General features: G+C 45.2%; 2 protein-coding genes across 2 annotated transcripts in view; one reads left to right on the top strand and one right to left on the bottom strand.

The window, feature by feature from the left end:
* Positions 1 to 25,913, top strand: part of Mcph1 (microcephalin 1) — a 208,624-nt gene that overhangs the window by 108,610 nt on the left and 74,101 nt on the right. The gene's annotated exons all lie outside the window — the stretch shown is intronic.
* Positions 1 to 25,913, bottom strand: part of Angpt2 (angiopoietin 2) — a 50,818-nt gene that overhangs the window by 13,271 nt on the left and 11,634 nt on the right. The window contains exons 2-5 of the mRNA XM_006995497.4: positions 10,907 to 11,062; positions 7,249 to 7,370; positions 2,567 to 2,799; positions 90 to 220 (exon numbers count right to left, since the gene is read on the bottom strand). Coding sequence (XP_006995559.1) covers positions 90 to 220; positions 2,567 to 2,799; positions 7,249 to 7,370; positions 10,907 to 11,062 — 642 coding nt within the window. The remainder of the gene's footprint in view (positions 1 to 89; positions 221 to 2,566; positions 2,800 to 7,248; positions 7,371 to 10,906; positions 11,063 to 25,913) is intronic.

Below are 25,913 nucleotides of genomic sequence, written 5' to 3'. Positions count from 1 at the left end.
GGGCACGAGGCATGGATGCGCAGGGGTTCTTTGGCCTTTGCAGTGATGCAGGGGAGCCCCCACAGCCTCCATAGGGCAGCCTTCCTTACCTTGATCTCCTCTGTGGAGTTGGGAAAGGTTAGCGTGTAGATGCCACTGGTGGTGATTCCTGACTTGAAGACTTCGGCGCAGTCTCTGAAGGTGGTTTGCTCTTCTTTAGGGACAACACCAGAGCCCTTGGCTGTGTTTAAAAACAGTGGAGCAATTAGATGGGGTTTGTGAATGGAGAGAAGCCTGTTATACAAGACCTAGTCATTTGTTCTCAAGTAAGAGAGGCAGACTGTGCTTGCCCCGGAGTTACTCCCAAAGCACGTTTTCTGTCATTTTGGAAAATTAGCACAAATAGTTTAAATATATTTACTTTGTGTGTGTGTGTGTGTGTGTGTGTGTGTGTGTACACATATATGTGCACACACATGTGCCATGGTGTGGGTATGGCAGTCAGAGGACAGTCTTCAGGAGTCAGTTCCCCTTCCACCATGATAGTCCTAGGGATCTAGCATAGGTTTTAGGTGGCAAGCGCCTTTACCCACCGAGCCATCTTGCCAGCTTCTTACCCCCTTTTCGGATCAAATGTGTGTAACGTGAGTACTTCATAATGAGCTATAATAAACCACTCCTTTTTAAAAACTCCCCTTCTTGACTAGACTTGAGCAAACATTATGAAAGAATATTATGTAGAATAGCACTCCGTCTACCAGCAGCACCCCCAGATCCCCTTGGCTCATTGTCCTACCACAGTCAGAATGTACACATTGGCCGTTCGTTGTGTGTCTGAGGCTAAGTCTTTAATCTTTCTTAGAGTATTAAATGGAGGGCTCAGAAGAGGGCTCCGTGTTAGGTCAGAGTATGTGCTGAGCAAGGCTGAGGACCAAAGTTCAGAACCTAGCACCCATATAACAATTCCCAGTGCGGCAGCACACACCTGTAACCCAGTTCTTGGGGACAGGGGACGGGAGGGTTTCTATAGCTTGTTAGCCGCCAGTCTAGCTCTGGTTTGGTGAGAGACTCTGTCTCAGGAGAAGGCAGAGTGTGCTGGAGCAGGACTCGGCATCTTCTCCAGGCCTCTTCCTGCCTGCACACGCGCACACACATCTGTGCCTCCACAGGCCCCACATCCACACATACATCCAATATTGAAGGGGCATACTTAGTGTCCTTTGGGTGTTCAGTAAATGTGACATAATAGTCTGCACCTTCATGGGAGCACAATGCCTGTTTATCTACATGTTTAAATTCTTTATGTCTAAACCTTGTAGGCTTACGAAATTCCTTCAGATTTTAATTCTGCCATTGTTGCTGCTTCTTCCCATTCTTCCCCCACCCGCCATTTCCACCTGTCAAGCACCAGCTGAGGGGACATCGTGAAATAAACCACAGTATGAACGAAGTCTAATTCAGTTAGGAAAAAAAAATCCTACAGAAAAACACCACAAAGACGGTACATACCGTCTTTAATGACTGAAGATTCTCTTTTCCTCCCTCTCCCACCCCTCACCCCACTCCCACCCCTGTAAGTAAAAGAATCTAACAAGTAAGAATGGCATTCAAGGAGGCTAGATATACTTAAGGGCATGGGCAGAGACGGGAGCCGGTGCCGCCTTGGTACCTACCATGCACCAGTGACGGGAGAGACGGCTCTCACTTGTGTCTCTAGCCTTCCTCTGGGCCCAGGGCGGTTTGCCCATTTAAAAGCCAAAGAAAGAAAGATTCACTATGGCTTAATAGCTTGCCAGCCTCCTTCCTTCGATTGACGAGGGAACTAACTCAAGAGGAGAACCTTGCAGCCTTGAATCAAAACTGTCTCTGGGTTGGAGCAGTAGCTGTCGCTAAAGGCTCCCTTGGCGGGCATGAGGACTTGGGTTTGAGCTCTAGAACGCACGTTGTCCAAAGCAGAGCCAGACATGGCAGCGCACCTTAATCTCAGTGCTGGGGAGGTGGGGTGAGGAGATCCCTGTGACTCCCTGGCCGGTGAGCCTAGCCTACCCTGTGCTCCAGGTCCCTGTGGGAGACTGTCTCTAAAGACAATGAAGGGCACCTGAGGAACGACATCAGAGGTTGGATTCCAGCCTCTAGACCAGCAGTTCTCAACCTGTGGGTCACAACCCCTTTGAGCGTCAAACAACTCTTTTGCAGGAGTCGTCTGAGACCATCAGAAAACACAGATATTTACATTATGGTTCATAACAGCAAAAGTAGTTATGATGCAGCAACAAAAATAATTTGATGGTCAGGGGTCACCACACCATGAGGAACTGTACTAAAGGTTAGGAAGGTTGAGACCACTGGTTTAGACACACATGTATGTATGTGCCCATGAACATGCACACATACACACAAACTGTTTGGGGTTTGTGCTTCCTGATAATTAGTATAATATACGTCCTCCTCCGGTCTCTACCTCCTCCTTTGTGCTGGGCCTCTGCTGAGGGTCTTGTCTTCCTGGGTGAAATACCTAAGAGAGATCGTGTTGGAGTTTTGAGGGTTCGCTGACCAGAAGTCCTGGGGAGTGAGGAGCTCTACTCACAGTTGGGCGTTGACATCATAGTCAGCAAGCTGTTGACCGTCTCCATCAGGTCATGCTGCTGCTTCTGAAGGACCGAGTTGTTCACCGTGGCGGTCACCAGCTTCTTCTCCAGCTCCTCGATGACTGAGCTCTGCTTGGACACGAGCACCTGGAGCTGATCCTTCTGCTCTTTCATGGACTGCAGCTGCACACTGTGCTTGTCCTCCATGTCCAGCACTCGCTTTTCTAGGAAGCTTATAGGGAAGGTGTTTGTAAGTGCAGGGACTTCCAGATGCCTCGGGACCTTGCCAGCCAAGTGCTTGATAAAATCGTGTCATTTCCAAAGCTAATAAATCTTTGTCTCTTGAACTTCTGTTTGGTGGTATTTGGTTAAAATGCAATGTAAAGTAGGAAGATTTGGGAGCTGGAGAGATGCTCAGTGGTTAGACACACTAGCTGCTCTTGTTGAAGACCTGGTTCTGTTTCCAGCAACCCTGTGGTGGCTCACCACTACCCATAACTCCATTTTCTGGATGTATAGTGGTAAGCATAGCTGCCTTCCATAATTCTAGTTCTAGGGGATCTGGTGCCCTCTCCTGACCTCCACAGGCATCAGGCATGCACATAGTGCACATACCTATATGCAGGCAAAAATTCATGCCCATAAAAATAAAGAAATCTTTAGAAAACCTTTTTTTAAGTGGGAAGATTTCTCACAGGCCAGAGAAATCTTTCAAATTGCCAAGGTAAACTATTTAGGTGTATGTGTACATGTGTATGTGTGTGTAAACCTGACAGAGTATACAGTCTTATCTGTGCAAGAATACACTGGGCCTCGGCAATAGACTGTGAGTGTCACAAACATTACCTGCTACAAGCTCACAAGAAGATGGAATTATTTCAAACCATGTCTACAGAGTGCTTTTCATGAGAGCAGGGAGTTTGAAATAGACCTTCAGGTCATGTGTTACCTTTCTCCTAAACTATTTTCATTTTAATATTAATCATAATAACAGCACCAACTCTCTCAGTTGCCGACCTTGTGGCAAATATTCTTCTATGATAGAGGCGAATATTATACTCAGGTTTAAATCCTGGCGCTCTGGCCTCATGAGTTTAAGTGACTTACTCAGTTGTGCATTGGTTCCCTCATCTGTAAACTGGGCTAATATCACCCGCTGAGAGAGGCTGATCTGAGGAATACGTGCATGTAAAAGTATAAAAAGACTGGTAGTTGACACTGAGTAAATGTTATACCAGTATCAACATTATCGTCTCATGTTCAAGAAGTAAACTGAACAAAGATAAAATGTAGACACAGTAAATCACATGCCCACAAACACTCCCAGGGGGCTGATGACGCCCAATTCAGATCATTTGATGATGCCCAAATGCAGATCTTTCTTACTCTAAACTCCTTGTTCCTTTGTTGGCTTGCTTGTTTTTGTTTTTTGTTTTTTGTTTTTAATGTGGATCCCTTCCTTTGGGAAATTTAGCCAGCCTATCTCACGTACATGGTTCTCAACACCTACAGCCTGAGCAAACCCCTTAAAAATTGCTTGATGAAGTTATGCCATTTAAGTCCCAAAAGGTTTTATTAATGGTTTTATAGTTATTTCTAATCTTAATTTACAAAGATACGTTACCACTCATAGGTTCAGTTAAGAGCATACTGATTTTTAACTGGAAATTATTCCTGTAATATCAAACTAGAGAAAACAATTCCAAGTGCGTAGGATTACGTAAATGCTAGGAAGTCCAGATCATGAACTCCTTTCAGAAACAGAGTCCTGCAGTAAAGGCCTGTGGCAGCTGCTGTTGCCAGTGAGGTGAACGGAAGATGGGAGGACCTAACTGGGAACTGTGGCTTCTCTGTACCCGTGCAGAATCAGTGGCTACCCGCCTCATGTCGGAGTACGTTAACTGCACTGTCAACACAGCCCAGTTAGTCATTATTAGAATAAAAGAGAAAGATAAAATAAAGAATGCACAGTAGATTTCCCTTCGGCTGGTGAATCTGAAGGTGCAGTAGTGTTGATTCAGGGAGACATGTTGACCCTGATAAGTATTTTTGGTTTTGCTTGAATCTAAAGCAATTCTACTTTGAAGAAATTTTAGAAGACGGTTGAAAAGTCATTTATAGAATGTGAAATACCACATATTTTTTCCAGTCATATTTTTGTAAAATCTTAGACTGGTCAGAATTGAAGGCAGGAAACACCCATCAAGAGCTCTAACGTCATCAAGGAAATTTCATGACGTTTCTGGTGAGGAAACTTTATTATTCCATCCCATATTTGTAACAAAAGAGAAGACGATTTCTGCAGCTTGTAAGATCAGCTTGTTCTTTCCTTGTGGCTGTTGTTACAGACGGGTTTTTATGGTCAATCAACCTTTGTGTACCCGTCCCTGGGAAGACAGCTCCAACACAGAGCCCCCTTGGGTAGATTTTTAACAGTTGACGTTGTGAAGCACTGTTGGTGCAAGTCCTAGAAACTTTGCACTTTGTTGGATATGTGTGGCAAGGTGCTTTTATAGAGGAACTTCAAGATTGGTCATAAACTCATGAAATGACTTTAATTATTGAAAAGGCACACTATTTCTTGACCCAGGTCACTTAAACTGGGGGAAAGGTGAAGGACTTAAACAAGGGGCGGAGTGCAAGAGATTATTTAAGCAAGAATTATTAGAAACCACAGCAAGCTACACCATGGTTACTGCATCGGGGTTGGGAACACTGTTCTCTATAGTAAAGAGCCTCGATTTATGAAGAAATCTCACCAAATCCTGAAGTGGATTTTAAAATACAGTGCATGTTTCTGGGTCTTTCAAAGCAGCTCTCTGAGCAGCTGCATTTGTGTGCGAAGTTTATTCCAACAGTGGATGTAAAATAAGGAACAAGAGTTGAACTTGTCTAGAAAAGAGGCAAACACTGATGGCAAACACAGTTAACCCTTCGTAGCCACAAACTTTGAGTCTGTGGAGTCAACGACTCTGGGATTGGAATTATTTGGGAGGAGGGTGCATGCTTGCTAAACTTGTACACCCCCTCTTTTTGTTGTTAATCACTAGATAATATAGCATAATTGTGAGCACAGTTGTTACATCATGCTAGGTATTATCCGTCAGCAACATAAGGACAGTTTAAACCATAAAGGAGGATTATGAAGATAATGGGGTAATAACGGTCCCATCTTATATAAGGGACTTTCATATTGATGGATTTTGGGATCCAAAGTGGATTATAGATCCAATCCCCTGTGCATCCTGAATGATGGGGGAGTTTACAGAGAAGACACTGGGTGGCATTGTGGACATATTGACCTGATTATGAAGCCTTGGGAAGAAGCAGTCATCAGTACGGGAGTGTGTTCAACAAACTGAGCAATTCCACCTTTCTGAGAGGTGGTGTGTTTAAAGCAAGCAAGAGTTCTCACCAACATCCACAGGAGTCTTGCCAAGGGATACTAAGACCGTAACATCTCAGCATCTCAAGCTCTCATTTCTTACTGTGTAGCAGGGAAATTTTAAATAGGAAAGAAAACTGTTCTGGGAAAGAAAAAAATGTATTTGCTTTTCAAGCTCATGAGTAAAAGCTAGGGTAAACCTGGTTACACAAAGAACAGAAAAAAAGAACGGCAGCTTAGTTTTTGGTTAACACTGAGGATGATGTGAGCCTGTGGTCATCCCCTTCTCTAGATAAAGAGTGAGACATGCTGTTAGGACCATTCTCCATGTCAGATTGAAAATAGGGAAGTAAGCACCACATACATTGTAAAACTACTCCCTGGTGTCCCCCCAATAGAAAAAAAAAACATGAAAACAGTGTGCACTTGTATAGATTATATTGAGATTTTTAAATATATTGCACATTAAGTTTGCCTTTTACTTCATCATAAGCTTATTAACGTATTTACTGGTGTGTGCATGAGAGCGAGCAAGCGAGCAAGTGGGGAGGCAGTGGATGCATGCCACTGTGGCATATGAAGGTCCTCGGACAGTTCTGTGGAGGTAGCTCTCTCCTTCCACCTTTATGTGGGTCTGGGAATTGAACTCAGGTTGTCAGGTTTGTCTGGCAAGCACTTTTTCCTGCTGAGCAATCTCACTGACCCTCAGCATAAGTTTTAAAAATAAAATATTACACACTGAAACAGATGCTGTCTTCCAGCTTTCTTAGTGTGCTTCATCTTGCAAGAGACAAGGTCTCCACCAGGCATGACAGTGCATGCCTTTAATCCCAGCCCTAGTGGCAGGCATATCTCTGAGTCCAAGGCTAGACTGGTCTACATGATAAGCTTCAGACAAGCTAGGATTACATAGTGAGAATCCCCCAAAGGCCAAGAAGTGTGATGAAGTTGATATTAAAGCCTTCATACAGTGCTACTTCATTACTTCACAACCCCACTAGTATTTTGTGTGGATCAAACTGCATAATGTTGAGGCAATTTGGAATATTGTTTCCGGAGTCTTTAAAGGGCCAGAATGAAAAAACAATATTCAGGACTAAAGAGAAGAGAAGTTTGGGGTCAGTTCAGAAATTTTCTCTGCATTCTCTTTGCCTCTTGTTCTCAGAGCCTCTGACCCACATAAGTTCCAGGCAGAAATCCATCATTTGGGGACACTATGCTTATAGTCTTGGGTAGAGTGTATATCTAGAAAGGGTACAGTTCTGAATCTGAAGTATTTTATAGTGTTATTATTACCTGTTCTTATCTTGTAGTTTGTTTATTTCACTGGTCTGGTCCAAAATCTGCTTTTCCAACTTGTTGGTAGAAATAGAATGTTGGAGAAGCTGCAACTCGAGTCTTGTCGTCTGGTTTAATACCTGCATATAACAAACAAAATTACTGCCTACTGTCTTGATTGATACAATATATGCCCTTTCTTGAGACCATCATCAGAGTGATCAGAAAGCATATTATTCATTAACTTGTCTTGTTTTGACATGTGGGTGTTTTGGCTTTTTTTTTTTTTTCTTACACCATAAAACATGGTCATATCTACGCCTCTGTTTCCATCCTCCAACTCTCCCCACAAATACAGCCTCCACCCAACTCTTATTTTAGTAACCAACCAAGTCCAAGTAGTACTAGCCATATGAGTTTGGGTGTGGGAGCCATCTACTGCAGCATGGGAGATCTCCCAGTGCCCACACATTTAAAAGAAAGAAGAATGATTCTCCTTCCCCTGCAGTTATTAACTGCCAGTAGCTCCTCAACAAGGGAAGAGTCTGGAGTGCTCCTCCCCTACCTGAGCTTGGCACATTTTTTTTTTATGCCCATAAAGATTTTGGTATCATAGGACATGCCTAATTGTATATCTTTTAAGTCCTTACATAGTAAATGCGTAACAGCCCTGGAAAACAGCTAGTATCAAATCATATATCATGTTTCTCTTTCTGTAATATTTTATTGTTTTATATAACATAACAAGTGGTGATATTAAATAACCATTTTATAGATCAAAAATTATAAATAAGTAAAAAAATTATCTCAGCCTAGCAAAATGGCTCAGCGAGGAAAGGCATTTGCCACCAAGCCGGAGGATCCAAGTTCACTCCCCAGGATAGAATGAACTCCTGCAAATTGTCCTTTGACCTACACACACACACACACACACACACACACACACACACACACACACACACACCATGCATGCATGCATGCATCCATGCAGACTAAATAATATTTTACTTTAAATAATTGCCCTCTGCTCAAAATTTTCTGTGAGGGCACAAAAAGACAAAGTCACATGCTTCCCTCTCTGACAGTGAAGGCTCATTGCTAGCCTGCCATCTCCTAGCTTATACCCACTTGTTAAGCCTTTTCTTTCTTCTGTTCTATTTTTCTTGTTCCTATTTTAAAAGTCTTTCTGGCCAATTAGGGAATAATGAAATCTCAATATCCAGTGGAAGCCAGCATTGGCCATTGTGTGGGCTCTTTGGTGCCTGGCTGCCTCCCAGCAGGAAGAATCGACTACTCACATCCTTGTGTGGTGTCACTCAGGATGTGATATCACCTGTTAATGGAAGTCTGAATCGTTGCCCAGCAACCAGGGACCTTGAAAAAGAATCATTGTTTGTGGGGGTCTTGTCATCGGCATAGCCCTGGCCTGTCTCACCATGCAGGTGCCGGGCATGTCTGGTCCTTGTCAAGCCTGGCTGAGGTCATAGCAGAATGCTTCTGGAAATGAGCAGAGGACTGGACTGTTATTGCAATGTCATCAGTACAGCTTTGGCCTCTGTTTGCTCTCTACAGACATTCAATCCCAGTTTATTCATTAAAGAATGGGACAGTTTGCCCTCCTCTTTAATCCATGAGAATTATGGAATGAGGACCGATTTGGAGAGAGGCAGAGAACGATGCCAATAGAACCTGCTTGATACAGGAATTATGTGTGTATGTGTAGGAGGGAGAGAAGGTAGTGTCTGTGTGGAGGCACACACATGCATGACACACGTGTGGTGGTCAGAGGACACCATTTGGTTCTCTCCTTCTGCCTTGTTGAGGCAGGGCTCATCTTGCTTGTGCTATGATATATGCTCCAGGCTAGTCCACCTCCAATCATCTAAGGAGTTCTCCCTCTGCTTCCCATCATGCTTTAGGAACACTGACCTTATGGATGGCCATCACCACATCCAGCTTTCTTTACATGGGTTCAGAGGATCAAACTGGGGTCTTCATGCTTGTGTGGCAAGCGCTTTTACCCTCTGAGGCATCTCACTGGCCTTCACATCACTTTTCTGAAGGGGGTTGTATAGTTCAGCAGATCTCAAGGTGCCGAGTTAGCTGGTGCTATGTTGTCCAAGTCAGGGAATGACTGTAAGGTCTCAGACCTCCAGCTATGTACGGTTGTCTAATATCCTCACTCTGACCGTCTAGAAGAATTGTGCATCTAACCAGAAATGTTCATGTTTTATGGAACCTATTTCACACCATCCGTAAGTGACTAACAGTTGCTGTCAACTAGACTGAGACCCTAAGTCAGCCTCTCCAAGTCCTTCCTCGGGCTCACCCGCGTTGATGTGTTTATTTGGACTTTGCAGCTGTTTTCTCCCCATCCCTGGTCTGCTTTCCTGTTAGCCTCAGTCATAGGATGTCTAACTTCAGAGTGGCACTTTTTAAATCCTGTGATCTTACACCGGATGTCCTAAAGGTTTGCATAGTTGTTCTGTGTCCTAACATTATTTTATTGCTGTATCACAAAAAAACAAGAAACACTATACTAGGATTAAGAGATGTTTTGGAAGTGCATGATAGCCTCCCAGTGTTAATATCAAAAGCTTCAGAATGTCATTTAACCATTGCTATTTTATCAGTTGAGTTGATAGACACATTATTTCTTTTTAAACTACTGTATCTTGTCATGTTAACACTTATTACCAAGCAGGATTAAATCTCAGTGCCTTGTGATCTGTGGAAAATGTGTGTTTCTTTATATTGTTCCTAAATGCCTGATATTGTTGAAAGATGATAAACAAAGAATTCCTCACTCTGCTTTTCATAGAAGTTTTTGATCTACTGTTTTCGCTATGAAAATAGTTTTTAGAGAGATTCTTGTCACCATGCCAAGAGTGTCTCAGGGGATGAAGGGCTAGTGGTTTCTCTTAGTGAGTCATGCTGTCTTGTGCTAAGTCTAGTAGTTAGTCCTCTTAGTTAAAGCAGCATGTGGGGTACTGAATATTGGGGTGGCTTACAGTTGGGGGACCCTCTGTTGTTTTGTTAGAGGACTGGTATAGCTGAGAGCATGATGATACTAACTTCTGAAGCTTCCAAGAAGTAGGATCAGGACTCAGGAAGCAGATATGGAGAAAATCGAGCACCTGATAAGACTCACACACACACACCCCTTGGAGCTCTTGGCTCCAGATCATACCCTGTCTGTGCCACCACAGGCTGCCACCCGCTATTCTGTCTGCACATCCTCTAAGAATCCATTCCACAAACTTCGTCAACAGTTATTGACTCCAGGGTTAGATTTAAGAGCAAGGTTCCCAGATCTCTGCTTCATGGTTTCTATTTCTCAAATATACAAAGCAGAACTTGGAAATGAAAAACAATATCTAAAATCTAGAAGAGGCCAGCAAAGTGAAGGAACATTTATCTTAGCATATTAAGCTGGGGATAACACTCATAGAGCTAGGGAGCCCCTGATAGAATAAATTAAATTTAGCCCCAGTTGTGAAAATGAAAATCCGTTGGCTTCTCAAAGTCCTAACTGTCCCTTAACTCCTTGTCAGTTCTGAAGCCACCACCTTCCTCCACAGCCAGTGTCTATAGCTTTCCATCATTCCACCGCACAGCCAGCCGGAGGCACGTGGTCTGTTAGCTGCGGCCCCAAGGGGTTCAGTCTGTCACTTACTTGGGCTTCCACATCAGTCAGTTTCCGAGTTTGGGCCGCGGTCTGGTTCAGCAGGCTGGTTCCGATCTCTATCATCACGGCCGTCTGGTTCTGCACCACATTCTGTTGGATCTCCACCATCTCCTTCTTCATGTTGTCCTGGATGTAGTTCTCCAGCTAGGAAGGAGCGTGTGATGGACAGACAGTCATTAGTCAAATGGCTAGAAGCCCGATTCCTAAGTATTCGTCATTTGCCTCTTTTCTAAGACACTTTATTTAGGGTGGTAAGACGGCTCAGCAGCCAGAGGCTCTAGCTCCACACTTGGCCTTTGGATACTGATTTTTTTGTATGTAAACTAGCATACAAAAAAAAGGGGGTCAGTTGAGCCCCTCAGAAATAAGGCTGTGCTTCTACGTCATTGTGCGTGTGTTACTCAGTGCTTAAAACTTTAAAATGGTAATCTGATGATGAGAGTTATTAATTGGCCCAAACTATAGCTCAAGGACAAAAAAATATTTTTATTCTTTTTGTACAAAGTAGAGTGTTTTTGTATTAAACTTAATATGAAAGCTGATTCCAATGCCTTCCTTTAAATTTGAAAGTCTACAGAGGGTCACTGGGTTTACAAGGTCAGTCATGAAAGCTCTTCCTAAAACATTAACCAATGATTCTTAACTTCTGCCTTTAAGAGTAAGAAAGTAGTATGGGGGGAGTAGTGTTCCTCTGTGAGTGTTCAGGGCTTCCTTGTTGGTGGGACTCACGTTGTGTCTCCCGTTGCGTACTGTGCAGTCCATGGATTTGCACTCTTAACTATAGCTGTGTTCCCACTCTGTTTGTTCTTGGCACTGCCTGTCCATCGGTCTCCCACCCTCCACACAAGCTTTCTGGATAGGTAGCAGTCACTCTCTCTGACCATCCTTCCTTGGTCATTGAGCAGATCTACCCCAACAGTGTGACACGTCCTAAAGCTCTCTGGTCATTTATGAAAGTGTGAAGATGAATCCTCCGCTATGACATGGAGGTAAAATGCTGTAAAACTCCAATAGCTGTGGGTAGCAAGTTAGTCTGCCCTCGCATGCTGGTCTCTACTGACCTCCACCAGGCCTATCCCAGGCTCTTAGTATAGTATCCGTCTTAATGCATCTTCCTTTCTCCCTCAGCTTTACTTTCAATAAACTGGAATGCACCTCTTACAGGAACGCATGGGCAGTACTTTGCATGTGAGCCTGGGTCACAGCAAGTCGTCCACAGCTGTCCTCCATGCTTACCTCCTCTCCACACCCAGCAAAGACAGTGCTTACGGCGATATATTCTGGGAGTCTGGAACTAGGAAGATGCCCTGAACCTCTAGTGTAGATCTGTGCTCAGAAACAACAGTCTGCAAGCCTAGTGTAAATGAAGATCTTGACTTCCCTTTTCTCACTCTGAAGCATGTAACCAAAGAGGGAAAATAAACCCTCTAACGCCTCCCTCCCCTTTTTCAAGCTGCTGGGTCAAATGTGGTTGCAACTGTTAGGAGCCAGGAGAAGACTGTTTATAAATGGAACACTTAAACTCAAGATCCAATTAAAACTTAGACCTGGGAGCCTTAAAAAAAAAAAAAAAAAGGCATAATTTTCAGAAATAAAATTCCCTCATTTCATTACTGTATCTTTTTCTAAGCTTAAAGACAAAAAATTCTAAAAGGTCAGTAATTCGGGAAGAGACGGGAGAGGGCGACAAAGCCGTGTACATGGTTGTACTGTGTGGAGCGCTTATGAAACAATTGAACGCAGTTCCTTTTTATGACAGTAATGGAAATTTGTAGGGTGGGGAAAGTGACCCACCAACAGTAACATCGAGTGACCCGTTTTACACCAAGACACTGAAAGTTCTGAGAAGCCGTGAGCTGCTTGAGAAAGAAGACACTTTCTCTTCAGGAGCGGCCCAGCGGCAGCAAGGCCTGCTGGAACCGCTAATGTCTGTTAACCGCTGGCCAGCCACATCTCAGTCACTCTCTAGTGTTCCTGAGCTCCGAATGCCCAGCTGAGAGTTAACCCTTTCTAGCACAGTGTTAACTCATCCCCAAAGCCCCTCCACACATCCCAGCCTTTTAACAGTGGGAGAGATAGAGCTCAGAATTGGCTTGAGCCTACCTTCCTACCCTGGGTTTCATGGTGCTTACAGACAGACCACCTCACTAGATTCACAGCCATTTTGGCCAACAAGAAAACCTAGAATTAGGGCAGGGTGTCTAGTTTTGTGGCGAAGTGCTTGGCTATTTATTATATATAAGGCCCTAAGTGCCATCCCCAGCACCACGAAAAGAAAAAAGAAAGCCCCGATCAAAAATTGTCAACATCAGTCATGTCTCTCAAGAGTGTCCTGACAAAAGAATCTGTTTCTCCTCTCCAAAGACTAGTACTGATTTTGAGATGGGAAGACTATGGTTGTTCATATGATAATGTGAAGACAGCAATTTCCAAATGAAGGTCTCCTTCATGCGGTAGCCTTTCTACAAATCATGACATCTCAGAGAACCTAAGACTGACTCTAGATATGAAACTCTCAGCTGGTCCACAGAGACATATAAACCTTGAAACTGCCCTGTCTTTGGACATACGTAAATTCATTCTTTTCTAATTCACCACATGGGATGTCTTTCAGGTCAGGGTTTCTTATTGTTTTTAATCCCTGACAGCAGAAATCTGCTCAACAAAGCCCTTTCTGGCGTAAGAAGTCAGCCGAAGGGAGGAGGGGGTAAATAGAGCTGTTTTCCTGTGTGCTGCCTTTCTCGTCACTCATGCTTGGAGGCTATTACCAACGACAGCTCCAGGAGCCTCGTTGAGACTCCCCATGGAGGGGCATGGTTCTTATTCCATGCATACAGTTTCATATACTCACGCTTCTCATGGACCTTTGACATCAGCTTCCTGTGATCATGCAGTGGTCTGTAGGCACAGGTGTCTCTGGAAAGATCCCTGTATACCTGGGAGAGGTCGCCCCATGTTTGGATATTCACTTCTAATGGCTAAAGCACCTCTGGGATGCTGAGCCTTTATGTTCCTGTGCTCAGAATGCAGAGGATCTCTGGGTCTACCCCTATAGCCTGTCCTGATTCTGTAGTTGGAGAACATTGTTGCTCAATGTTAGGTGTACTCCTAATACAATCCCTAAAACCTGGCAGCAAATCAAAGTTCAGCTATCATAATAAAATACATTAAAGCACGCATGTGTGTATAATGTCAAATATGTTCTAAGGTTTAATTACCCCCTCACCCATTTGAATAATTAGATTTGACAGGAAAAGTAAGTCCATTTGTGAGACAGCCATGCAGACTGATTGTACATTAAACTATCTCTCTGACTAGCTTCCTTATTTTTTTATACTGAAAGAAAAGTCATCTTGCACTTTGCTGGAGAAAGAAAAACACATGTACTGTGCAGGAATTGTCTTCAGTGTAGGGGCCTGGCATTGACCCCTTGGCAACAGCTGATGCTAGTTGAAGATTCTAGTAGATGCTAGGTAGAACTGAGTGGCCCCATCCCCTTTCACTGGTGAGTTTCCATCTATTTGAGGAACCCTGTTTTCCTGGGAAATTAAAAATTGATGTTTCCTTGGGCACATTTCCGGCTGTCACCTCACTCGGTAAATAAAATGCTGTAACTTCTGACAGATGAGTCAGAGAAAGGGGAGGAGGGTCTTTTCTTTGGCCCTTGTTTGTTCTGTGGCCGGGTCTCTTAAAGCCAGGCCTGGCCTTGAACTTCTTAGATTACTGCAGAGTCCTGCCATGCCTAGGTCTTGCCTTCTTTTCACCTCAAAGAGCCCTTCCTCCGTGGTTGTGTGTCCCCATCCCCATCTCCCACCTTCTCCTTTGGACCCAAAGGCAGTCCCTACCTTCTCTCCCACCACCCTGCCTTCAGAGTAAGGGAAACCAACTACAAATTGGATGCCTCTGTGGCTTGCATTGTTCCCTGACTTTGTCTGGAAATGAATCTCCATTCTTTTGCTTTGCGATGCTGAGGATTGGCATCCTCTAATCTCCTTGACCTCTATATTAGTCTGGCTTTTGTTGCTGGGTACTCTGGAAAAGGAAAGAGGTATAATTACGTTCAATGGAGTGCGTCAGGAGCAGAGTCTTGCCTAGCATGTGCAAGGACATGGGCCCAATTAGCTCACAGTTTGGGAAACTCAAAGCCTAGAGAGCATGATGGACAGCTTCCCTGGCAACGTGAAGGCACAGGTTATCACAGCAGGAGCTCGTGGGAAAGGGAAAGGTCAGATAGTGAGACAGAAACCAGAAAGGCCAGGAGGGGACAGTCTTGCTCCTTCATAACAACACTCTAGGAAACCTAACCAGGGTCCCAGGAGAACTGCTTTAGTCCCTGCCTAGTGCAGTGCCCCCCCCCCCCACCAGTGACCCGTGGCTAGATTCCCAAATGACGGGTCCCATCATTTCCCAAAACTGTGACACAGGGGACAAAGCTTCCCCCACACAAACCATTGGGAGACATGTGCAAACCAGATCCAAAGCAGAGCAGTCTCAAGCTTTGGGAGCCTGTGACCTTGCTGCCGTGCCTGTTCGCAAATATTAGAGTAGCCGTAAAGGCACATTAAGGGAATAACTCCTCTGCTCAAGAGACTGGCCCGGGTGGTGACCAACCATTGCAGTTAGACCAGGCTAGGAACGCAGGCTCCCCTTAGGCCGTTCTAAAGAGATGGGAGGGATGATTAGCCCTTTAACGAGTACTGTGTTTTTCTGTCCTAGAATTCCCAGCCCCACTCAGTCTCTGACAAAGTGTAGCCATGCCATGCTGCTTCCTTCTGTCTCTGTCTCTCTGTCTCTGTCTGTCTCTCTCTCTCTCTCTCTCTCTCTCTCTCTCTAACACTCTGGGCTCCTTACTCTTTACAGCTCCCCTCGCTGCCATGCGGCTCTTTGTCCACCATGTGCCTGACCTCCATTCCAGCTTCAATGGTGCAGCTTTTTTTCCTTTGCTCCTCCATTCTCGACTCTTCCGGGTAGCTGCTGACATTTATAGCTTGCCTGCCCTGGGGTGTTTTTCTTTTCCACTCTAATATAATTACCTTTAAGCTTCCATTTGAGCCCATGCTTAAATTCTTACATTAACAAGACTAAAATCCCCAAGAGGGGACCCCGATCTCCCCTGCATAGTAAGGCTGCTCAGTACCTCCCAGTACCTATCCCTTGAGCCCCTCACCTCCTGTGCTCTTGAAGCAAGGTTGCATTCTGATTTTTTTTTTAAAGTGCTGTTTAATTTATTTTTAAATCTACCACTGGAAGTGAATGTTCATGTTCATTTTGGATACTAAATGCCTGTAACCATTTCCATATACACCCTTAGAAACAACATCCCAAACATTTGCTCTTATAATTAGTTTGGAATTTCAGATGCAAGATTATTAAGCCCAGGGATGCTGTGTGGGGATGGCTTCTGACCTAATGTTCTCTAGCCTCTGTCATGGGGGAACTCTGAGGCATCTTTTGAGGTCTCCAGACAGAAAAGTGGCAATGCCTGGGCCCTCCCGCTCCTCGTAGCACTGCTTTGTTGGTTTTGGTTTTCAAGTCTCTTGGCTTCTGCTGCCTAAGCATCTGTGTTCTCTGCAGGAGAGGATGAGCAGGAGGCCCATGCTTCGGAGAAACCCTTGTCTTCCTAGGATACCCGTGGGAGGCCCGTAGACAAAGACATGTCACCACGGGTTACAGGTCATGTTCTGATGCCCCCAGAGCAAGGAAGCAAGTGTCTCCCTGATTACCATGCTTGTAGACACTATCTTGCATTATATGACCTAGGAACACGCACATCAGAGCAAATAGCCCACCTAATGCAGAGGTAGAGAGAAGCCAGGCCTCTGGCCCTAGCTCCTGGGTGGTTGGCTCATAGGACTTTTTTTTAAACAGCAACCCTGGTTCCATTTGCTGTGGCCACGGGATCACAGCCTGTGTAAGGTCTTCCAAGAACACTCGAACACTAGATTTTTTTCTCAGTGGTTAATCCGTGTTGTGGCTTTCTGTTATCTGATGCAAGGTCCAGAGAAGCTAACCTCTTGCCGCCTTCATCAGCATGAAGAGATGAAATGACGTCTTGGTGACCCCTGTCATCAAGAAGCCGTCGGTGGGAATGGCAGGCCGTGGTGGGCAGCCTTGTCCCCGCTCCTGAGATGATACATCTCAATTGAGGCTGTGTGTTCCTGCGTCCCACACTGCCCAGTCACACCTGGTTTGTTCTTATCTTCCTATGACTGTGATCTTTTCCATGTCGTTGGGGAGCCTGTACATATGCCCATACCCCTTTGCTGCTGTGTCTACCCCACTATCATTGCTTCAAAAGCTGGCTTTTCCCTCAGAAGCTTTCACTCTGAATGTATGCAGGTTTAATGGAACTTTGTAGAGTAGCGTGGACATTTTATTTAGCATAAGATATCATACTGTATAAAAGTGTCATCTAGAGAGATCTTGGGGTGCACATATTTATCCAGTACCTGTTAGAACACAGTCTCATTTCACCTTACAGAGACCTGTACATAAGGAATAAAACGTAGCAGAGCTCCCAAGTCCAGATGTCCATATGCAGAGCAGACCAGTACAACACTCTGCTGCAGAATGCTTTTTATATCTTATTTCTGTAACCTCAGTGGATTCTCACATTCTTAGCTTGGGTTTCCCCAGGATCGGAGCCTGAGACCCAGGCAGGCATACAGGAAGTTTATTTAGGAAGTAGTCCCAGAGGGTGGCCATGGAGGACGGTTGAGGAAGGCAGCTAGGAGGGACAGCCAGTTCAAACATGAGGGTTCTCTTGGCCACCACACTGGTGACTGGTGAGATCCCCCAGAAGACCTGGGGAACCCTGAGAACCATCCTTCAGTGAGCACTGGTGGCCCTGTCGACACCCATGCCTTGGGCTGTAATCCAAAGGCTCCCACTGTGTTCTCACCAAGTAGAGTCAGCCAGGGGTCTCGAGGAGCGTCCATATCGAGGCCAGTCTATGGGAATGGCCCCAAAGGTTGAAAGTGGTCACCCAAAGTGTGCCCTATGATGGCAGGATGCCTCTATTGGGGCTCTTTAATAAGGGAAAATTGAGGCCCAGAAACCTTAAATGGTTCTTCCAGTGTCCCCCAGACCAGATCTGCAAGCTGACAGAGTGTCTGGGTAGGGTGGGGTTTTGAGCTGTGACAAATGTGGCCTTTGATTATAAGCTCCAAGCCAGCAATTTGTGTGGTGGCTGTGTGGGAGAGCAACAGCAAATCTGAAAATGACCCATCGGAGAGGGTGAGCATGCAGACCGGAAATGCCAGCTGAAGTCCTACAAGAGGACAGCAGGCATGACCTCGCCTAAGCGGGAACAGCCAAAATATGGAGAAGACATTCCTTTTAACCTCAGCAAATAAGTTGCATCCAGGAGATTCCACAGGCTTCTGCCATACATCTGCTAGGGAAGTTAGCTCGTTCATCCTACTTAAGGTGAGGTGAGCCTGGGAGTGCAGGGCTAAAGTGTGGGCTTAAGAAATCTCACAGTGTACCCTGCTGTGTGCCGCCACTGTGGACAGATGCCAGCCAAGCCCTCTGCTTCTTTATTTCCTCTTTGTAGTAGCAATTTGAAGATGCAAAAGCTTTCAGGGGAGAGAAGTTTGATCTGCTAAAAAGTAGATAGGGTTAGCTTGCATGAAGACTCAGTAGTGCACCTGCCCTCTTTACCTATGATGATGTGCACCTGCCCTCTTTACCTATAACAGTGTGCACCTGCTGCCCTTTACCTGTGAAGATGTGCACCTGCCATCCACTACTTATGGCACTGTGCACCTAACATCCTTTACCTGTGGCCCTGTGCACCTGCCAAGCTTTACCCATGACACTGTAGCATTGCCCCTATCCTGAAGTGCTTGGCTTAGAAGGCACTTCCTCGGTGTGGATGATGCCTTTCTCCTGGATAGTTTTCCTTCTATTTTCTGAGCATCCTTCTATATGCTTTGCCCCAGGTTAGAAAGCCTAGCTCCATCTTTGGGGGTGGGGGTGGGGTGGGGGCATATGTGTATGTGTCCCATCTTCATTGATGTGTAGAGGTGCAAACCTGGAGAGACACTATAGTGTAACATCTGGCCAGGACATCTCAGACCACAGCATGCCCTTCATTTTGTTGTCCACAGCTTTTCTAATTTAATGATTTCATTACAACTAGACTTTGCTTTTCTGACCTAGTTAGGGCGAAAATCATCCTCTTCTGTTTGATTAGATTATCTCTCCTTTAACCTCTGGTTCCGTTCCCACTCTTCCAAGTGTTATAGGCTACGGTTTTTTCATATTTATTTTCATACTTGTAGTCCCTTGTGTGCACATATTTCACAGGACTGCACATGGGCCTGCAACTCGCTGAAGCTAAAAGTGACCAGTCTTTTTATAACTCACATTACAAATATAAACTATTTCACAAGGCCTTGCTTTACACATTAGTTTTTAAAGTTAAAATATATCTTTAAACATTTTTAACAAACTGGTCTTAAATCTGATTAGCAGGTTTTTTGTTTTATTTTGAGTCGGAATCTCATGAAACCCAGGCTGACCTGGAACTCCATATCGAATTTTGAAAGCCTATCCTTGAACTCATGATGTTCTTTCCTCAATCTGCCTCCGAAGTCTGAGATTGTAGGCAAGAGCCAACCATACCTGGATATGTATAGATACTTAATTTTCAAAGAAAAAAATACTTCAGGGTCTGCAAATATAGCTCAGTTGGCAGAGTGATTGCCCACCATTCATGAAGCCCTGGCTTGGTCCTCAGCACTGCATTGAACACAGGCGTGGTGGTACATGCTTTTTATCTCAGCCCTCAGGATGGAGTCAGTAATACAGTCATGCTCATCTATGTAGCAAATTAAGACAAGCCTGGGCTATATGAGGATGAAGCAGCAGTGCAGGGAAGGTGTGGCAATACTCATCACTCACTCAAGTATGCAACAAAGCATGCAATGGTGGAACTTTTTCTTCTAATTACAATTTATATTTATATGATCTGAAATTTGATAGGAAATACATGAAGTACTCATCAGTGTCATTTTGGTGGTTAAACTGGGAGCACTGTTCACTTTGTAAGGCTGTAGAAACCCCCCAAGCATGTTCTACTTCTGCCTGTGGCATGTAGTCCATCAGAACTGTCCTGCAGACCACATGCCCTGGGTTCTGTGGATGGCTGTAGTTTGATTCCACAGAAAAGAGGCTCAACTGAGAACTGCAAATGGTGATTATGACTTCGGGCAAATCATCGAGTGTCTAATTATGTCTCCTGACCCAAAATAAGCAAGTGTCTACCACAAAAATACATACTGTGCCGAGCTTCTCATAACAGCATTCCAGCTTAGGGCTGCTGTTGCTTCTGACTCCTGTTCAGAGGGAGTTGGTCAGATTTCTGTTTGGGGGCTCATTCATGTTGGAGAAGGAATGGAGCTCCTCTCCAGACAGAAAAACAATAGGAGCAGAAAAACAATTTGGCCATGATATGAAGGCATGCTACTCCAAACTGAATATACTTCTTTTAAATTTTGTGCATGCTTATGTGTCTGTGTCTCTGTGTGTGTCTGTGTGTGTGTGTAGAGTCCAAAGGAAGACAGCCTTGTATCTGCTCTGGCACTCAGCTTTATTCTCTTGAGACAGGGTCTCTTACTGAACCTGGAGCTCACTGATTGGGCTATACACACACACACCCAAAGATGACAGATAGACAGACAGACAGATGATAGAATATTTCACATGTTGGCCTAGGAACAAGTTATTGAATAAACTCTCATCTTAAAGTCAATATTAAACTGTAAGCTTGATTTCATTGTGCCCTACATATTCCCTGCATTTTATGATCCAACAAAAAGAGATTTAAAGGGCAAGATGTTTGAAATGAAATATGTAATGTGTTTTTACTGTCATAGCATGACACCGCTTAAAATGGGTGATTTTATCTGTACCTTTCACCTGGGACTACCTACATAATGCCTGGAGAATGAGCTTGGGAATGTGAGTTCACACTCCGAGAACTGTGGATGAAACCGTTCTAGCTGCCCGGGGAGGGTTAAAGGATGCAGTTAGGTAAATTAGTAATTTAACATTCCTAAACATGACTCTTTCCGGATCAAGCATAAAAGGCATGTGCCCTTGGAAGCCCAAGAAAGAATTCATACAGTTCCCATTAGTCTAAAAATAAATAACAAATAAATAAATGTCTGAGTCATACATTGCATTTCGATGGAGTTCAGTGGCAGGGAGAACAGAAGCTGTGCGGTGAATGGTGGCCCTGCCAAGTGCCCAGCGGAACGAGGCTGCAGTGCTCCAGAAAGTGAAATAAATAGACGGACTGGTTGAATTTAATTCTGTCTTGAGTTCCTCCAGTGCACTAAGTGTGCCATGCTTTTGAGTGAGACAGCTGTGCCAAGGCTAAGTGTGGCGGCGACCTGTCTTTGAAGCTGTCCTGTGGGTACCTCTGCAGGAGGCGGAATCCCAGCTCAGCTCCATATTCACTGCTGATTGGGCCAGCATTTTCTACTGTCCATTCCTCGTTGGGCAAACGGCCATAGAAATACTGCGGAGCTGGTCACTGAGCTTAGTTGTTGCCTGAGTACTTGCCTGGTTCATGAAGCTCTGGGTCCAATCTCTAGCATCACATAAACTGGCCATGGTCACCACACCTCTAATCCTGGGACTTAGGAGGTAGAGGCAGAAGGATTACAGGTTTATGGTCATCCTGCACTACATAATGAGTTCAAGGGTAGCCTGGACTACAGGAGACCTTGCTCCAGATAGGTGGAGGAGGAAGATGAGGAAGCAGCTTACCATAGTAGGTTAGCATCCAATCAAGTTGAACATATTAGCAGATTCCAAAGTATACTAAGGCAGCCTGAATCCCTCGCAGCAAACAGATAACACCGTGGAGGGGAGTTTAAAATGCTCAAGGAAAACTCACAGCATTCATCTCTGCCAACTATTGGAAGAACCAGGGGTTCTGGGCCCCTCAGTTATAATGTCTAATTGTCCTTCTGCAAAGCTGAGTCTCTGGTAGCCACTGTCGCAGAGAGGAAGCCCAGCAGGATAGAAGATGGACTAAAATGTACAGGGGCAGTATCCACTTTGACTCCAAAGAAACTGTGCAATGCCTATAGGCTAAGTCAACTCCATTTCATGCTTAACAAACAGATTCATTCAGAAGGCTGAGACAAGTTTGAGGCCAGCCTGGGCTACATAGCAATGCTTTATCTCAAAGTAGATAGATAGATAGATAGATAGATAGATAGATAGATAGATAGATAGATAGATAGATAGATAGATAGATAGATAAATGTTTTGAAATGGGTGCTAAGTATTTAAGTATTTGGACCTCATATACTAGTCAATTTATTTATTAGGTATTCCTTTCAACCTAGGGGTGCTATTTAAAAAAAAAAAAAACAGTAGCTACTGAGATACTTCGGATGTCAGGAATGGAGAAAATTGGGAACATATTGCACAGAGCCTTGCCTTTGGTGGCCTTCAGTTGCTACCTGTGTGCTTGCTGGAAAACTAGAAAAACAAAACAGAATTGCTGAGTTATCTTAGGCCTTAGCAAAAGTCTTAGGCTTCGATATTTTTCTACCTTCTGACATCAAAAACAGCAACCAAGCCGGAGGCAGTGGCACACACCTTTAATCCCAGCACTCAGTGAGTAGAGACAGAAGGATCTCAGGAGGATCTCTGGGAATTCAAGGCCAGCCTGGTCTGCAAAGCAAGTTTCAGGACAGAGAAGGCTAGGCAGAGAAACCCTGTCTCGGAAAAAAAAAAAAAAAAAACCATAAAAATAAAAACAACACCCACGTTCCTTGTGAGTCTGTTGGCAAGCTCACTCCTCTTTAGGTGAGCAGCTTTTCCAAGCATCGAGTACTTGGTGGCATGTTTTCAGAGCAGTGTGCGGGTGCCATGGGACTCTGTGCTCGCCCCCAGGCCGCCAGTTCATTTGGGTGATAGGTGGAGGTACAGCATGGGCATCAGCTTTCAGATGATCTTACCCACTGCTGCCTATGATTTATAGTTTGCACGGGTCCCGGCTTCACTCGTTCTTAGGTGAGCAATCCTGGAACTCTCGAGTTACGCAGAAAAGCCGAGTCGACTTGAGTGGCACAGCCCTTTCGGAAGTAAAGCTTCAGCATGAGTCTCCAAATGCTTGTGGTGAAAGTACAAGGGACTCGAGTCATTTTTCCCATAATTAATTGCAGTTCTGGAGGTCTGCCCCCTCTCCCCAGCCCTCTTGCCTTGCATGCACGGCTGTTCGAATGGAAGCTAGTGGAAAATTCCTGTCCCCTTTCACTCCACTGCCCTGAGTTATAAAAAGCATGCCATTCAGAACTGACTTTTCTTCTGCACGCTTAGATTTTTACTCACCAAGTGAAAGGGAGGGGGGGTGAATTTTAAGAGCTGTGTTGTACTTACCAGCGAGTGGGGTTAGTTAGGGGCTGCAGTACGCTCTGCATCACAGAGCGGCTGGCCCTGTCTGCTCCTCCTTTGGGGGCTCGTATTGGTGTCACTGAGACCATCTGAGTGCACTTGTTTTTCAGAACCACTGTGACATTTGTGCCACAGGTTGCTCAGAGCCTGCCCTGCCTGGCTCACTTGGTGGGAACGAGGGGCAAGCAGAGAAGATGGCAGTAGCAGAAGTTTTCTTCGTATGGTTAGATCTGCTGGTCTGTCAAAACATGCATCCTCTTGCCCCATTGTTAGCCCAAAGCTCACTGTGGTTATCCTGTGATTTGGTCCTGACCCCATGGACCACTTTAATTTGATCAGCGGTACAGGGCTCTTGACAGCTTCCCTTGGCTCTAAGAATTCAGTTTCGAATTTAAGAAGTGTGGGTGCCAGCTTGAACCCTGCAGCTCTGTAGCTTACTGAGTCCCCTGATGGAAGGGCCTGCCCTGGAGTTTGGCCGCTTGTCTGAGTCCACATTCTGAGTATTTGGTTCCTTGGCATCTTGAGCCCTCCTGGGGTGACTTTCAAGGCCAAAGTTAGAGCTGAAGTGAAGGATTTGCCCCAGCACTTTTCCTGTGTTCCAGGATTTTCCAGCTGCTAGGTGCAGACCTACCAGGATCTTTCCTCATTCCTAAACCCTTCAGCCTCCAGCCTCTAAGGCTTACATTGCCTTTGAGGGCCAAGTCCCTACTAAGAGAGCAAGTGCCTTCAAAATGGCAATGGAAAATAGGAGTTGGGGTCAGAATCCTCCTCTCTGTCATTATCCCCAGCAGCCCAGGAGTCCCACGTGGGCCAATTTCAACAAAGGAATGGCACCTCTCTTGTGTGTTTGGGTGATCCTAGGAACTGCTCAGGCAGCAAGCTCTAGGAGAGTGGGTATGAGTCCCATTCAGTGAGCACACCTGTCAGATGGCGGTGCTATCTAGAAAGATCGAGTAAAGGAAGAAAACTCCCAGAGCTCACAGAAGCAAGCTCTACTTTGGAAAACTTGTGTATGTCAGTCCCTCCCCCACCCCCACCCCACCCCCAATAATGAGAAAGGAAGGTGAAGGGGTGAGGTAGCAGCATCAGAGCTGAGTGAGCAGCACCAGGACACCAGGGCCCTTCCCCCCCTACCCCACCTCACTCTTCCATCTCTTCTTTCCAGTCTTCTGTTGTCTCCGTTCTAACCTCTGACCATAACCTTGGGGAAATTTATTATATTTGTACTTAAATCCCCTGAAATAATCCCTCACTTCAGAGTTCTCCCTCAACACCTCCAGAATGAACACCGAAACCACTACTCAGCATGGGCTCTGAATGGCGAATTTCATTAGAAAATAAGTTGATCTTGGAATTCACGCCAGACTGCTTTTAAGTCATTCTAACAATATAGACTCCAAAGATAACAGTGCAAGGTATGGCACATGAGTTTGGCCAACAGAGAAGTATTGAAGTGTTGACTTCCATAAAAGAGCACACACATCCACTTGAACTAGTACACATGGGTATGGAAATTGTGCTGTATAACAAATCACTCCCCAGTCACCGTGGGAGTACATTTCAATGCATGCAACAGCATGAATGAGTCATTGAAAAAATAAAACCACTGAGCAGAAGTATAGACTGCACTGCTCCAATTGTATGAAATTCAAAACATGGTTATATAAACCTATGGTAGCAAAATAAAGATTAGCCTTGAGCAGAGAGGACCCAACTGGGGAGGAGGACATAAAAGTCCTCAGCTGTGCTGGACCCTCTCCATGTGCTGGGCTGGGGTGTCATCACACAGACATGTGAGAGTATATTCATCAGACTATGTACGTGGCATGAGTGGGCTGCGGGCTGTGTAATTTCCTCCTTGAAAACTGAACTGAGTTTCATAATAAAGCATAGCACAGAGTCTAAGGCAGCTCGGGCCGCAGTCCAAAGCCGAATAATTAGAACCCTCGTCCGGTGGGTGAGTGGTGGACTAGGAGAGCAGGGGCAGTGGGATTTAACTTGCTCTGCTCTAAGAGTGGCCTTTGCATCTTCATAACTAACTTGTTCATGATCCTCCCTCCCCCTGAAAACCTCACCTGTCCTCCTCCTCTCTCCAGATCTCTCTGCACATGGGTCTTACAGCCTGGGGAGCAGCTTGCATCTGTGGTCCCTCAGACTGAGTTACGTGGAAGTTAAATCCCATGGGCCCCAGAGTTCTGCTTCTCAGTCTGGGTCCTGTGAAAAGCAGAGCTTGAGGGAGGCGGGAGAGCCACAGCCACTGGCCGCAGGGTTCCACGTGTTCCCATGTGGAGGTAAGCCCTGCCTCGCAGCTCCTGTCCCTGACGCAGCGGGACACCTCCCATGTCTGCACTCACAGCCAAACAGTCTACCAGAACTGGGTCCCTGTTTCTCCTCCCTTGCTTCTTGCTCTTTCAGCATGACAGGTGTGCTCTAGAAGAGGCAGCTGTGTGCAGTGACAGGATGACAGGTTTAGGGAACAAAGTGAAGTCTGCTGTGTGTCCTGAGGACACGAGAGGAAGTACAAATCAGCCAACTAAGGCCATTGGAAGTCTGCGTTATCACAGGAAGCTCTGAG

This window comes from Peromyscus maniculatus, chromosome 17, assembly GCF_049852395.1.
Source record: "Peromyscus maniculatus bairdii isolate BWxNUB_F1_BW_parent chromosome 17, HU_Pman_BW_mat_3.1, whole genome shotgun sequence".
In the NCBI taxonomy this organism is placed as follows: Eukaryota; Metazoa; Chordata; class Mammalia; order Rodentia; family Cricetidae; genus Peromyscus; species Peromyscus maniculatus.
Note: the sequence above shows the minus strand (reverse complement) of the source record. Positions and strands in the feature narration are given on the sequence as shown.